Genomic DNA, 13,718 nt, shown 5'->3' with positions numbered 1-13,718 from the left:
TCCTATTCCTACTCAAAGTATTTGAGTTTCTCACCCAAAAACTCATGATATCAAAAAGTTTTGAAAATCTCACATTATGTAGAGTGGAATATGCTCTTTCAAATTTGCCCCAGAAAGAATGACAAACAAATGAAGAGAGCGTATTTTTTTGGAAGAAATATCAATAACTTTGAGTAGAGTTGAGATATTGACAAGTTCTGCATCGCAAAACATGTGTATTAGTAAGCTCTAAAAGTCTTTCGAAAATAGTTTGTATGTAGAATTTGAAATATGAAGGTTAGAGCAAAACATCAGTTTTTTTCATGGTGATCCTAACGCACTTAGAGAAAAAGCGCTATATCGGGTATTTAAAGAGATAGAAAAAAAATTGTTCCACAAGGATGTCTCAAATAACTGAGGCTACAACATTGTCGAACTACATTTAATTTTATCTATAAAGATAATAAAGTTATATTTTTTATTTCATTGACAATTGTGGTCACCTTATATTTAACAACATAAAATGAGCGCTCTATCATCATAGGTAACAACTTTGTTGAATACAATTTTTGACTAGAGAATAACTGTCGTACTCTAAATGCTAATTTCCACTTAAATGCACCTCCTGGACCATTGTGCAATGCCCCAATGTACGAAATAATTCTTTAGTATAGCCAAAACAAATATTTAACACCTTTTTGACATCCTCAGTACATTACTATAAATGAACTTAAAAGTATCATGAGAGTGTTGTCCACCCATACTGTTACAGCATTCACTCAAGCGAGAAGCAAATTTGTATATAATATATATGCCATTGTAATGTAAGAGTATAGAAGAGAGCAAATTAAAAGACACTTTGCAAGCAAGCACGCACTGTTTACGCTACCCGTTTAATCTCAGGAAACATTTTCGGTGTATGCTTATAAGATCCAATTTAATTTTATAATGTGGTGTAAATTCTTGTGTATTAGTATCACAGTATCAGTGGTTGTGGGGATAGCGTGCTTATGTGCAATTCCAAGTTGACATTCAGTCTGAGAGAACGAGAAGTCTGCTCAGTGCATACAAACAATTTAACACTCTTAAAAGCAGGTGCTTATATTTGTGCATTTGATACTGTAACACAATAAAAAGCATATTTTCTGTCCTCCCGGCTGAACAAGTCCCAAGTGTATCTATTTCAAGATATAGCTGATCAACAGCAGTGAGTGTCAGTACAAGGACTTGAGTTTCAGCGTTTAGATGAGGGAAGGGGATATAGAAAATATATCTTCCAAAAAAAACGATACCTGCCAAGCACAACTTAAGCACTATGAACATCTCAAAGAGTATGTGATTTTCGCGATTTTTTTAACGAAAAAATAAATTACTATGATTAATCTGATATCATAGTTATATTAGGTATAAGGTACACTGGGGCAAGTGGAATTTGGGGGTAAGTGGATCAAATATAAAGTAAACAAATAACAAAAAATATTTTGCTTTGTTTCCACACAACATCTGCCAAACAATCAATAAACATCTACTAAACGTACTTTTTAGTCGTTGTGAACCACCAGACGCAACCAAATATTGCTTTGTTTACAATCGCATTTCTGCAGCTGCGATCAGAGTCGATTACGCTGTCAGTAAAATTACATTTTCGACGATCGGCAGTTCGGAAAACTGGTTACATTTCACTACTAGGTAATTGAAAAATGCTTATTTTTGTGTTTACCGATACAAAATGTGAAAGATTGTCTTTTTACTATAAAAATCGGCCTGTTTCCACTTGCCCCACATGTTTTTGTAATTGGGTTAAGTGGAATACGTGAAAGTAAACATTGCTTATTGAATGTTTTTAATCTTTACAGCCACCGGAAGAATGGTTCGCAAATACATTCGCAAGCGTTCTCCTGCTAAATACAGTGGACAGGACTTGACAGATGCGATGGATGATGTAAAAAACGGCAAGATGAAGATAAAAGCGGCAGCAAAGCACTTCCGAATCCCATATGCAACACTCTTCAAGCGAGTGAAAGGTCTGAGAGGCATTAAAAGTATAACGGGAGGCCGACCCACTGCTTTGCCGTTGAAGGTTGAAACACAGATCGCCGACTGTATCAAGAAAATGGATAAGTGTGGCTTTGGACTATCCAAAGAGGAGACAATTTTGGCAATAGCAGAGTACGTAAAAGTTAACAAGCTTCAAACACCGTTTGTAAGCGGTGTTCCGGGAGACGATTTTTTCCGGAATTTTAAGCGCCGGCATCATCTATCGCAAAAAAAGCCCCAAGCCGTTGAGGTCGCACGGAAACGAGGAGCTGATCCTTTCGTGATGACCGAATACTTCAAGCTCCTAAAACAGGTGACCACGAACGTTCCTCCAGAGCAGATATATAACATCGATGAGACTAGCTTCTGCCTCGATCCGAGTCGGGTTAAGACTGTGGGAGAAACTGGAAGAGCTGCTCATCGTGTCACGGGCGGTTCAGGAAAAGAAAATTTTACTGTATTGATGGGAGGAAATGCGGCTGGTGACAAATTACCACCACTTATTATTTTCAAAGGATCCAACGTATGGAACAGCTGGATGGCTAGTAAATGTGATGAATTTCCTGGAATAGTTTATGCTGCAACCAAAAACGGCTGGATGGAGACGGATGTTTTCGCCAACTACTTCGAACGGTCCTTTCTGAGCGCTACCGCTGAGGGACAATTGGTCCTACTTTACGATGGCCATGTATCACATGTTTCTCTTGCTCTCATCCAAAAAGCAATCGAGAATAATGTTGTGATACTCAAACTTCCGCCCCACACAAGTCATCTCTTGCAGCCTATGGACCTGGCGGTGTTTAAACCATTGAAGCAAGACTATGACAAGTGCGTTATCCAGTGGCAACGGAATCACTATGGGACGAAGCTGTCTAAATCAGCTTTTTCAAACATTATCTCCAAAGTTTGGAGATCATTTGATTCACAAATAATTAAAAATGGGTTCCGCAAGGCCGGCGTATACCCGTTTTCCGATAAGGTGATTCCGGAAGACAAATACGAACCGAGAGCATGGGCACGTTTCATCGCATCACAGCAAGCAGCTCAAACGTTAGATGACAACACTGTTGAGATCGTCGAAGGATCGAAGAAGGCGCTTCCAAGAGTAACAAACACCAGAGATGCAGCTTCAGCAACTTGTAATTGCATTGCTTCCTCAACAGGGAATGACCAAATGGAAAATGATAATCCACAAAATAATTCTTTTGAAGCGATTCTCCTTGACCATGTGAAACAGATTCCTGTTTCCAAAGCGCAGAGAAAAAAAGTTTGTCCTGGGGCAGAAGTTATAACATCGACTGATGCCGTTGTGAAGCTGGAAACGATCAAATCGGTTAAAGAGGCGACACAGAAAGCAAAGCGTAAGAGAGCTTCGAAGAAATCATAACTGTGGTTAGCGATGTACCTGCTATTTTTATCTATTGACCTGATTTTGAAGACTTGCGAAGCAATAACGATATTTATTGCATTTTTTTTTTATTTCCTTAAATGCATTGATTAATTAATTTTGTATTATCAAAGAATAAAAGAAAGTGAATACAGTTTGTTTTATTCATTCCCAAACACCTTTTTAACAGAGTTTAACTTGTTGTAAACATAAAATTCCAGGTTTCCACTAACCCCCGTATCAAGGGGTAAGTGGACTTTGGGGACTTGGAGATTATTTTTGGCCAAACTTAAAATCTAGTTGAGGAATTCATTTTTCGGTTCCATATATTAATAGCTAATCGGCTACAGTAGTGATGTGTATAATTCGTTTTGAAAAATAATCAAAAACAGGAAAAATAGGACACTTTATTTTTGAAATAATGGTTTTTGGGGTTCCACTTGCCCCAGTGTACCTTATATTATCTAACAAACAAAAAATATATTGGTGTCAATTGGACTGTTCGCTGAATAGCCGCAACAAGTTTGTTGAACCCTTCTTTAATGTTCTTTATTGGAGGGAAAAGCCCACAAAGTGGGCGCAAAACCTCATCTTTTACGTATCAAAAGACTACATAACATCCTACAGATACATTTACTTAAACCTAATCTTAAACACATTACCAAGGTCTGGATACAAAATTAAGAAAGGTCTGGATACAAAAACAATCAATTAATAAGAAGAACACCGTAAAACAAATACTTAAGCCTAAGACGGGACACATTGAAATCGAAACAATTGTAACACTTATTGAACGCCTTGCACATGCCGGTTATCGGCTCATTTGCACCGTAGTTCGTGCGAAAGACTGGGACGTTTAAAAAAGAGTAAGAACGTAGATTCACGCGTCTGATGTTGATGTTCAGTTGTTGCAATAATGCACCACAATCAATATCAGACCGCAACAGATCAGCGATAAATATAGATTTTGAAACGTCGCGGCGAACGCTTAGTAACTGTAGGTCCATCAAAATGCATCGGCATTAATAATCTGGAAGATTGAGCCGATTCCTCCAAGGTAACCAACGAAGAGCAAACTGTACGAATTTTCGTTGGATGGATTCGATGCGATTCACACTGTTACCGTAAAAAGGAGCCCATACTACCGAGCAGTACTCCAGTGTTGAGCGAACAAAGATGACTAGAGAGCTTTCAAACAAGAAACATTCCTGAATTCTTTGGCGAACCGAAATATGAAACCGAGTTGACTTGACGCCTTGGCGGAAACGTAATCAACCTGATCCTTAAAGGTTAGTTTCGAATCAAGTATGACACCCAAGTCTGATGTTTGACTCACGATTGATAATATGATCCGTCAGGCAATTTGCGAAACAGATTGGCCATTTTTTCCTGCAGAACGTGATAACTGCACATTTTGAGGCGTTTAGCACCATTCTGTTCTTGTGACACCAATCAGCGAAAACGTATAACTGCTGCTGCAGAAATAAAGCGTCACCTCGGTCCTTTATAACAGAATACAATTTGAAATCGTCGGCGTAAGACAGCTTCATGCAACGAATAGAAAAATGAACGTCGTTCAAATAGAGTAAAAAGATGAAGGGTCCTAGGTGACTGCCCTGAGGCACGCCAGAAGATACTGGAAACGATTCGGAAATATGATCACCTATTTTTACTGCCATATGTCGACCGGTAAGATATGAGCGAAGCTATTTAAGAAGAGAACCGTGGAAGCCAAGTAACTCTAATTTGGCAATTGCAATGTCATGATTAATTTAATCAAATGCAGCCGAGAGATCGGTGTAAATAGCGTCGACTTGATGTCCCTTTACCATCTCGCGTATGATTGAAGAGGTGTATTGTACGAGATTTGTAGCAGTAGATCTCTTCGGCATAAACCCGTGTTGCTCGGAGGCAATGTAGCTGGAACAATTGTATTTCAAATAATCCAGCACCAACAGCTCAAATAGTTTAGAGACTGCACATAAAGCAGCGATACCGCGATAGTTCGTAACCGATTGCTTATCACCCTTTTTGAATATAGGAAAAACGAACGAGAACTTCCAGATCTCGGGGAAAATTCCAGAATTCAACGAGAGGTTGAAGATCGATGCTAATGGTGAGAACAAAACTACAATGCAATTCTTAATGACGAGCGAAGGTATTCCGTCTGGACCAACGGAGACAAAATTCTTGAGACGAGGCTAGCTTTCCGTACATCATCACCCGAAATTGGCGGATGCGACCCAATGTCACGATGTATAGGAACCTCACTAGCGGCAGCTGATATATGGTCTCTAGACAAATGTTCGTTGACGAAAACACTGCTAAACTGCGACCGGAACAGATCAGCAATTCCCACAGTATCCGTTGCCTCTTGATCTGCATTGAACATAGAAGAAGGTAACCCTGACTCTTTCCGCTGATCATTCACGTGTCTCCAGAAACTTTTCGGATTCACTTTAAGCTTGTTTTGAAGTTCACGTTGAGTGGCTTGGTAAAACCGATTGTTAAGTCGCTTTTACTGTTTGTTGGCGTTTTTATAATTCCGTTTTGACACGACCGTACGCTGTTTGCAAAATTTCTTTAAAGCAGCACGTTTATATGACTTTAGTCGCATCAGTCGAAGATTGGACCAAGGTGGGTTAATAGGTGGGGACGTAATTTTCTTTGGTGCGAACTGATCGATTGCATAAACAACAATATTCGAAAAAACGGATGAGGCTGCGTTCGCGTCACCCTTGCAGCCCAAACCTTGTAGACTGGTGGGAGTTCTACAAGTTATTCTTGTGGACCGATTTCAACCAATGATTTTTTTACGTAATCTAGGATATATTTCCTGTCATCGTACGTAGGATTTTTTCATAATATTGATTTTCGACGAAATGGCGACGTTTTGTTGTAAAAGAAATGCGTTTTTGCCTCAAAAATCGAGACAAAAACATTCAACAAAATTTTATTTTTCAAAATATAAAAAAAAAAAAATTCTATGTACGATGACAGAAAATTCAGTGGAGAATCTGGGAAAAACTATTTCATCAAAATCGGATGAACCGTTCCGGAGGTGGAACTCCCACCAGTTTGCAAAACTTAGTTTCGAGAAAAACGCGTTTTAAATTTTGGATCCACGCTCCTTACGCAAAGATTTAGATCCTCTAATTGGCTTGTAACTTTGGAACGGAGGATCGAGCAAACCTGGGACAAAAACTGCAGTAAAGTAGACATCCCAGAAATCATTTTAGGCCAGAATTTTTTTTTGATTTTTTTCAGGTTTCCATAGTGCACTACCCCCTCAAGGAAGAATAGAACGGAAGTGTCAAAAGTCGTCGCGTCGTAGTACACAAAGGACACAGGAATGGGTTCCCGACTACGAGGGTCAATACCAGGTTACAAATCTCCTCTGGTATTACGTCTCGGGCATGAACCCTACCAAAACAAAGCGTTTCTGTACGTCGCAAGTGATGCAAATTTCATCCGAGGTCAATGCACAAGATACACAGTTGCAGCCCACGGTTCATAATCAAGTCAGTACCGTATGCAACAAAATAGTTCCAATGAATACTCGAGTGTCAGTTCCTGGTTATATTTGTATGTAATGTTCCAGTACAACCATCGTCAGTGGTTTCCCTAATTAGGCTGTTGAAAGATTAGACAACTACCAGTACCGATGGAATCCCCGGGTGGCAGCATCCCCATGAATTCACTCAGCAACTGTTTGAGTTGCGATAGCGAATAGATCGAATCGAATGGAAAGAATCGAGGCAACTCAAGCCGCCAAGATGACGCGTTCCGAGTCGACCGTCGACTCGTCGTCGGAAGCGGCGGTCTCTCGCACGCAAACCTGTGTTTCATTGATTGCCCGGTAAGTTTAAAACATAGGATACGATACTTCACTATTCTTGCAGTTGTTTTCCGGGGCGACCTTTCACACCAAATGAAATATGAAGTATCGGAACATCAAAAACAATTTCAATCGCACGTCCATTGATCTGGTCACCCTACACCCCTACGATTCAGCCTCATAATCAATGATACCAATGACGGTGCGTTCCGAGTCTGTCCTCCAATTCTCGGTACGCCCAGGTAACACACATACAGTAACAAATCGAACGGCCCCCACAGTGTGGGGCTGCATACCTGTTAGCGCTTGTTTTTTTTCTGCTTCTCCACACAACACAAAGCCTGCCGGAAAATCTCGCATCGACACAACAGCGAAAGACGCAGACGACAAAGAACGAGAGCTGTCTACTTTTTTCCCGGCGAAACCTAGAAGCGCCACACACAAAGAGTCCTAAGAGTCCTGCACATATACACGCACAGCACTCGCTGAGCATCATCTATGCCCTCTCCATCCCCCCAATCCGGAAGCTCAACATGGCCTGGCGGATGATGGTTGTGTAGAGACGGAAAACTTGGTACATTAATTTTGAATTTCGATTATGCGCAACAAGCGCATCATTGAAAAGTTTTCCTCTTTCAAGGTTGGAGAAATCCGGGAGAGCGAGAGCAAGATGTGGTGGCTGTAGAAAGCTCTTTGTTTTCAGAACCCGTTCTGGCGTTCAAAAAAGAAATCCTGCGTGGTATTAATGCTGCATACGTCTGTGTTTGTTATGTTGTCATGTGCGTATTCTGTGCCGATTATGTTTCCACCAGAAGTTGGCTTTTTGTTGTTTTTCGCTTCCTTGGGATTTTTTGGCGGTTATTGTTTCAATTTTGGGTACTCACTTGTCATCATGATCATTGAGGAAAGTCGTCGAGTGGCGCGCCGCATTAGCACTCACATCAACAAATGCAGGCATCATCGTTCTCATCGCTCACCCACAGCTACGATGGTATTTACTGTTGAGTGACCCTTTTGCCAGCCGTCAGCAGGAGAGAATTGAATTGAGCCACAACATCGTCGAGAGCAGCAGCGACGGAAAGGGATGGGAAAATTGCATTATTATTATTCACCCCGACACATCCATTTCCATCGCCCGGGCGAGTTTATATGGGATCCGGGAGGCGCGGTGCAGACAGCATAACAGTCTCCGCTCATCGTCCCGACTGAACCTGCCTATCTATATGAGGTGGGCTGCCGCAAGGGGGCCGCATATGGATGTATGTGCAGCCACTGGGAGTGGGTTCTCTTTGTGTGCTGATTTTCGTCTAGCCGGAGCATATCAGATCACCCTCTACTGTGCTTGTAGGTGTGTATGCCAGAAAGGACGGTGTTATTTTTGCAGCTAACCGATTGGGCGCTCGTTTCCTTGTCTTCCGGGTGTAGATAGGGATAGCTTCGAACGGGACAAAGATTTTAATTAAGGTGCTTGTTGTTGAGCAGCGAGAACATTTTTGGTGCACGATTTAGAGTACTTGTGCTGATGTAAAGAGTTTAATTGCCCGTTGGAAGAACAGGTTTGCTTAATTATATCAATCCTGTTGGGTGAGTGAGATTACTAGTTATCAATTATTGAAAAAATGGATCATGGATTAAAACTAGGCTGACCAAACGTACTGTTTTGAACGGGACAGTACATTATTTTCGACCATTTTTCATTGTCCCGTATAATTATCAATTCAACCCGTATTTTGGGAATAGAGCTTGAGCTTGGGTAGACTGTACAATTCGTAGTTGCTCCCCGTGATTGACCTGAACCAACCAAATTGCACAAAGAACACACAGAATGACGCTTGGGACTAGCAAATCATTCTCGTTGTGCAATTTCCGGTGATTCGAGCTTTAAATGGTCAATAACGACGCCGGCCACGTCCTTACAGTCACCAGGGGAAGGGAAGGAATGTTAGTATGATAATCGCCGCCCGAAGGCCAGAAGGGTCGCTTCTATAGCGTGGTTCCCTAGCGATTATCATGGAAGGGACAGTTGTTAGTAGGGTGAGGTGAGTATCAGGATTCACTGAGGTAAGTGATGTGATTATGTTAACGCGAACCTGTAAAAACAATTGGACTGGTTATATTTTATTATTTATCACACGTATTTTTCATAGAAATCCAATCGCGACGGGGGAGAGTTGAGTGTGGGAAACCTGACAAGGTAACCGAGGGAACTTCTGTCAAATTATTATGATATATATCGTTATGATTTACGTGTATTATTTATCGAGCTCCAATTGCGACGACGGAGAGTTACCTTTGGGAAACCTGAGAAGGTAACCAAGGGAACTTCTCTAAAACCAATCGGACCGCCGATATATTCCATTGTTCAACGAGCGTACCCTATCAATTTCCAATAGCGACTTCGGAAAGTTATGTTTAAGAAACCTGAGATGGTAACCGAGAATATTTTTTGTCAAACTTAAATCGCGAAAAAAGAAGAAATTAAAGAATTAAATAAATAAAAAACTGTAGAATTATAGGAGTAATCATTTAAAGGATTAAAGTATTAACATTTTCTAACAGCCCACGCCGAAACAGTTAAACTTCTGTTTTAGTGAGAACGAGAACGCTTCAACCACAATTATATTACGCGACGCGCAAACTATTACTACTTAAAACAGACCACACTTTTCGAACGAAAAGTTACATTCATACGGATATACATTTACACACAACTAAGCTACGAGAAAAAACAGGAAGTGGGTTATATCTATGGTATAACCGCAAGGGTGACGTAGGACTATCGTTGATTTAGAGATCATTTGTTTGAAGTTGAATCTAAATCCATTCTGAATGAATGAATAAATAAATATTTGGGTGACTTCAAAAACGAGAGCGTTACGTTGGAGGCTCAAGGTTTTATGCATCCAATATTGGATACAAAAAACCTTGTTCTGAAGAATAATCTTTAGAAGCTTTCCTGCTAACTGCACTTGATTGACAAATCACAAAACCAAATGTATGTGGTCGTAGTATTATATGGATAGAAAACATTAAAATAAACTCGCTTGAATGTAATTTTCAATTCCAAGGGGAACTGGCAGATTATTTTTCAGCAACGATCACTTCTTTCCAGGTTTCTTCTCGATAACCGAAACGAAAAGAGTTGCGCACGTGTATGTGTGTGTGTGGCGGCTGCTTCGATGTCTTCCTGAGGAACCGTATTTTGATGCTGATACTCTCTTGGTCACCTTCTCTTCTCCTTCTGATCGATCGGCTTTTCTGCGCTCCCTCACAGTTAAAACAAACTGATTGCATTTCAGGTCAGGTCAGGCCAGGTAATGAATCCCTCGATCCCTCGCCGTTCAGCTCGTTCAGTAACGATGTTGTCTTGACGATGTCCTCAGGCGTCGTGTACAAATTACGTAACGCTAAAAATCCGGATTTTGAACCCCCTCCCCCCTTTCGTAACGCAATTTACTATCTCTAATAAACAGAAAGTAACGCAACATCTACCCCCTCCCCTCTTATCGCATTACGTAATTTGTGCACGACGCCTCACGAAAAATTAATGGGTTTCACCACCAGAATATCATTTAAGTATGCTTTTCGTGCGTGATTGAATCGAGAGAAGGTGTGGTTTACGATGGCAATTTGGAAGGCAAACTAGAGGCGAATGAACTCTCTGAGTATGAACCATTTCGGCGACTGAGCAATAATCGATTGAAAATTATATAATTTTCGTTATATGTCATATGGTTAGAAAACATTAAAATAAACTCTTTCGCATGGATGTATTTTTCAATTCCCAGAGAACTGGCAGATTATTTTTCAGCAACGATTAGATCTTTCCGGATTTTTCTCGATGCTGTATGGCATCCAAACGAAAATTCTCGTTTCAGTTTGGCCTGCAAAAACTTTTCTGAACTCTAATCCATCAAATTTGTTAGTCTTTCGGTGGTAAGGCGCACGAAAGCAGCTCGGATAAGCGCACCAGCCGCAGGATAGGTGAGGAAGCCACATCGCTATCGACCGGGAACTTTGCGTGAAATTCATCGCTATCGGAAGTCGACCGAATTGCTGATCCGCAAGCTACCTTTGCAGCATTTGGTTCGTGAAATTGCTCAGTACTTCAAAACCGACTTGCGCTTCCAAAGTTCCGCGGTTATGACGCTGCAGGAGGCTTATTCGAAGATACCAATTTGTGTGCTATCCATGCAAAACGCGTCGCATCATGCCCAAGGACATCCAGCTGGTCCATCGTATCCGAGGAGAGCGTGCTATATTAGCTTAGCATATAATCAACGGCCCTTTTCAGGGCTCCAAATTTGATAGATAAGAGTTCAGAAAAGTTTTTTACAGGCCGAACTGAAAGGAGCATTTAGCGAAAATCGTGGTGTCGATGATAATTCGATACCGATAGGTGCCATGGATATGGATTTCATAATGAAGAATATGAAATACATGACATGATGTAGTGAATATATCCGAAGAAATCACTTTGGTGAAACTGCATTATAAAATTATTTGTGTACGAATGCCGCAATCGATAGTCGACTCTAATTTGCGCTGGGTAATTTCCTCGGAGGACTCGATTCCTCCTTTGAGCATCAAGAAACTCTTTCTGGTAAAACGAAGTGGTATGAATCACATTATTTGAATGATAGAATGAAGAAGTTTTCTGCCAATTTCCTTCAACCTCCAAACATATCTTTCTCCCGTTTGTCGTTTTCGCGTTCGCTAATCCTTTCTCACAACACCCATTTCTCGTTTGAGAAATTGTTGAGTAAACATTGTTTGCCAGTGCGCGTAGAGCGGGAATTCCTAAAGATTCATTGCACCTCTAATAAATTTCCGAAAGACGTGGTCTTACGTTGATCGCACTTGATTGAAAAAATCCAAAACCAAATGTATTTGGTCGCAGCATTATATGAGTAGAAAGCAAATAATCGCTCGATAACTGACTTGATTTTCGCGATGATGTTTCACGTTTTTCATGTTATGCATCCAATATTGGATACGAAAATTTTCCTCTGATGGGAAAAAAATATTCAGAAGCTTTCCTATTAATTGCGATTGATTGAAAAATCACCAAACCAAATGTATTTGGTTGCAGTGTTATATGGATAGAAAACATTAAAATAAACTCTTTCGCATCAATGTATTTTTCAATTCCCAGGGGATCTGGCAGATTATTTTTCAGCAACGATGATAGCAACGAGAATTCCGCGCGTGTATGTGTGTGTGTGGCGGCTGCTCCGGAACCGTGGCATCACTTTCCTCCTGATGGATTCCCTTCTGGCCTTAGGTGCACAAACAGGCTCTTGGTGACACCGTTCATCAGCGCTTTCATGATACACGAAATTAGCTTCACAACAACAGCGACAACATGCTCCAATCGCTGTTCAATCATAACTGAGTGGGTTTACGAGCGGCGCTCGCTTATATACCGATTGGTGATTTCAATAGCCTGTTTTGAAAGCAATTTTAAGACTATTGAAACAAGTTTTTGGATGAAAAAGTAACAAGTATATGACGCGTAGACATTTTATCTTTCGAATGAAGTGTTTATCATACCATTTCGTTCAGTTGTTTAAGAGCTATTAACGTTCAAAATCTCGGTCTCCGGCGTAACGCTTTCGTTTTCGAAACTTTGATTTTACACCCCGGTATAGAAATGAAAGACGTAGTCCTACGTCAAAAAAAAGTTCTGGAATAAATTTGAAAAATAATAAAAAACTCATCCAATAAACACACAAAAATATACCCTCAACCCCATCTACTAGAATTAATTTTTTTGATAATAAAGAACGATCTCACCAATATATAATCCGAGTGTAGATTTTCCATTCATCAATGTAAAATCTTGCACAGAATAATCCACATCGCCGTGGAACAAGATTGATTGCATACAAGCTTGCATAAATATATGCATCTACAAGTATCAAACTGTGATCATGCTGCCAAAAGGTCATACAAAATCACTACCACTGGCACACACACACTTCGCGTTTGACTAGCTGATGGATTATAGCGAAAGACACACAAACACAACGAACGCGTGGAAAAGAAAATGGAATAGATGAACACAGAAGCAGAACAAGCCGTGCTATCACCACTAACGAGCTGTGTCTCTAACAGCACAAAATGGAGCACCAGGAAGCAATACTTTCTTCAGCCTTGTCGAACTCATGGAATGAAAATTACACACTTCCCATTGAATCCGGAGTTAGACCTGAATTCACTGCGGCAAACGAACGTGTCCTTTAAACTTTCACACTTTTTAGCACCAAAGACCACCTTCTACGACCGAAATTCAGAAAACCACTCTCAAGTCATTCACATTGAATCACGAAATTCCAACCCGTATTTTGGGAATAGAGAAAAAAAATTGTAATACTTTCCTGTTGTATTACCATTAGTGATCTTCAAAACATGTGTTGACCTTGTTGAAAGAGATGATGTATCTGTTTAGTAGCTGTATTTTGACGTAGGATTACG

The 13,718-nt window shown here is 40.5% G+C and overlaps 2 protein-coding genes across 12 annotated transcripts in view; one reads left to right on the top strand and one right to left on the bottom strand.

The window, feature by feature from the left end:
- The window catches only part of LOC129776872 (protein disks lost), a 654,166-nt gene that overhangs the window by 54,122 nt on the left and 586,326 nt on the right, over positions 1–13,718 (bottom strand). The gene's annotated exons all lie outside the window — the stretch shown is intronic.
- LOC129776875 (uncharacterized) lies at positions 1,396–3,851 on the top strand. The gene is made up of 2 exons (XM_055782776.1): positions 1,396–1,668; positions 1,836–3,851. Exon 2 carries the CDS (start codon positions 1,847–1,849, stop codon positions 3,401–3,403), a length of 1,557 nt encoding a protein of 518 aa, XP_055638751.1. The 5' UTR covers positions 1,396–1,668; positions 1,836–1,846; the 3' UTR covers positions 3,404–3,851.

This window comes from Toxorhynchites rutilus, chromosome 3 (assembly GCF_029784135.1).
Source record: "Toxorhynchites rutilus septentrionalis strain SRP chromosome 3, ASM2978413v1, whole genome shotgun sequence".
NCBI classification, from domain to species: domain Eukaryota; kingdom Metazoa; phylum Arthropoda; class Insecta; order Diptera; family Culicidae; genus Toxorhynchites; species Toxorhynchites rutilus.
Note: the sequence above shows the minus strand (reverse complement) of the source record. Positions and strands in the feature narration are given on the sequence as shown.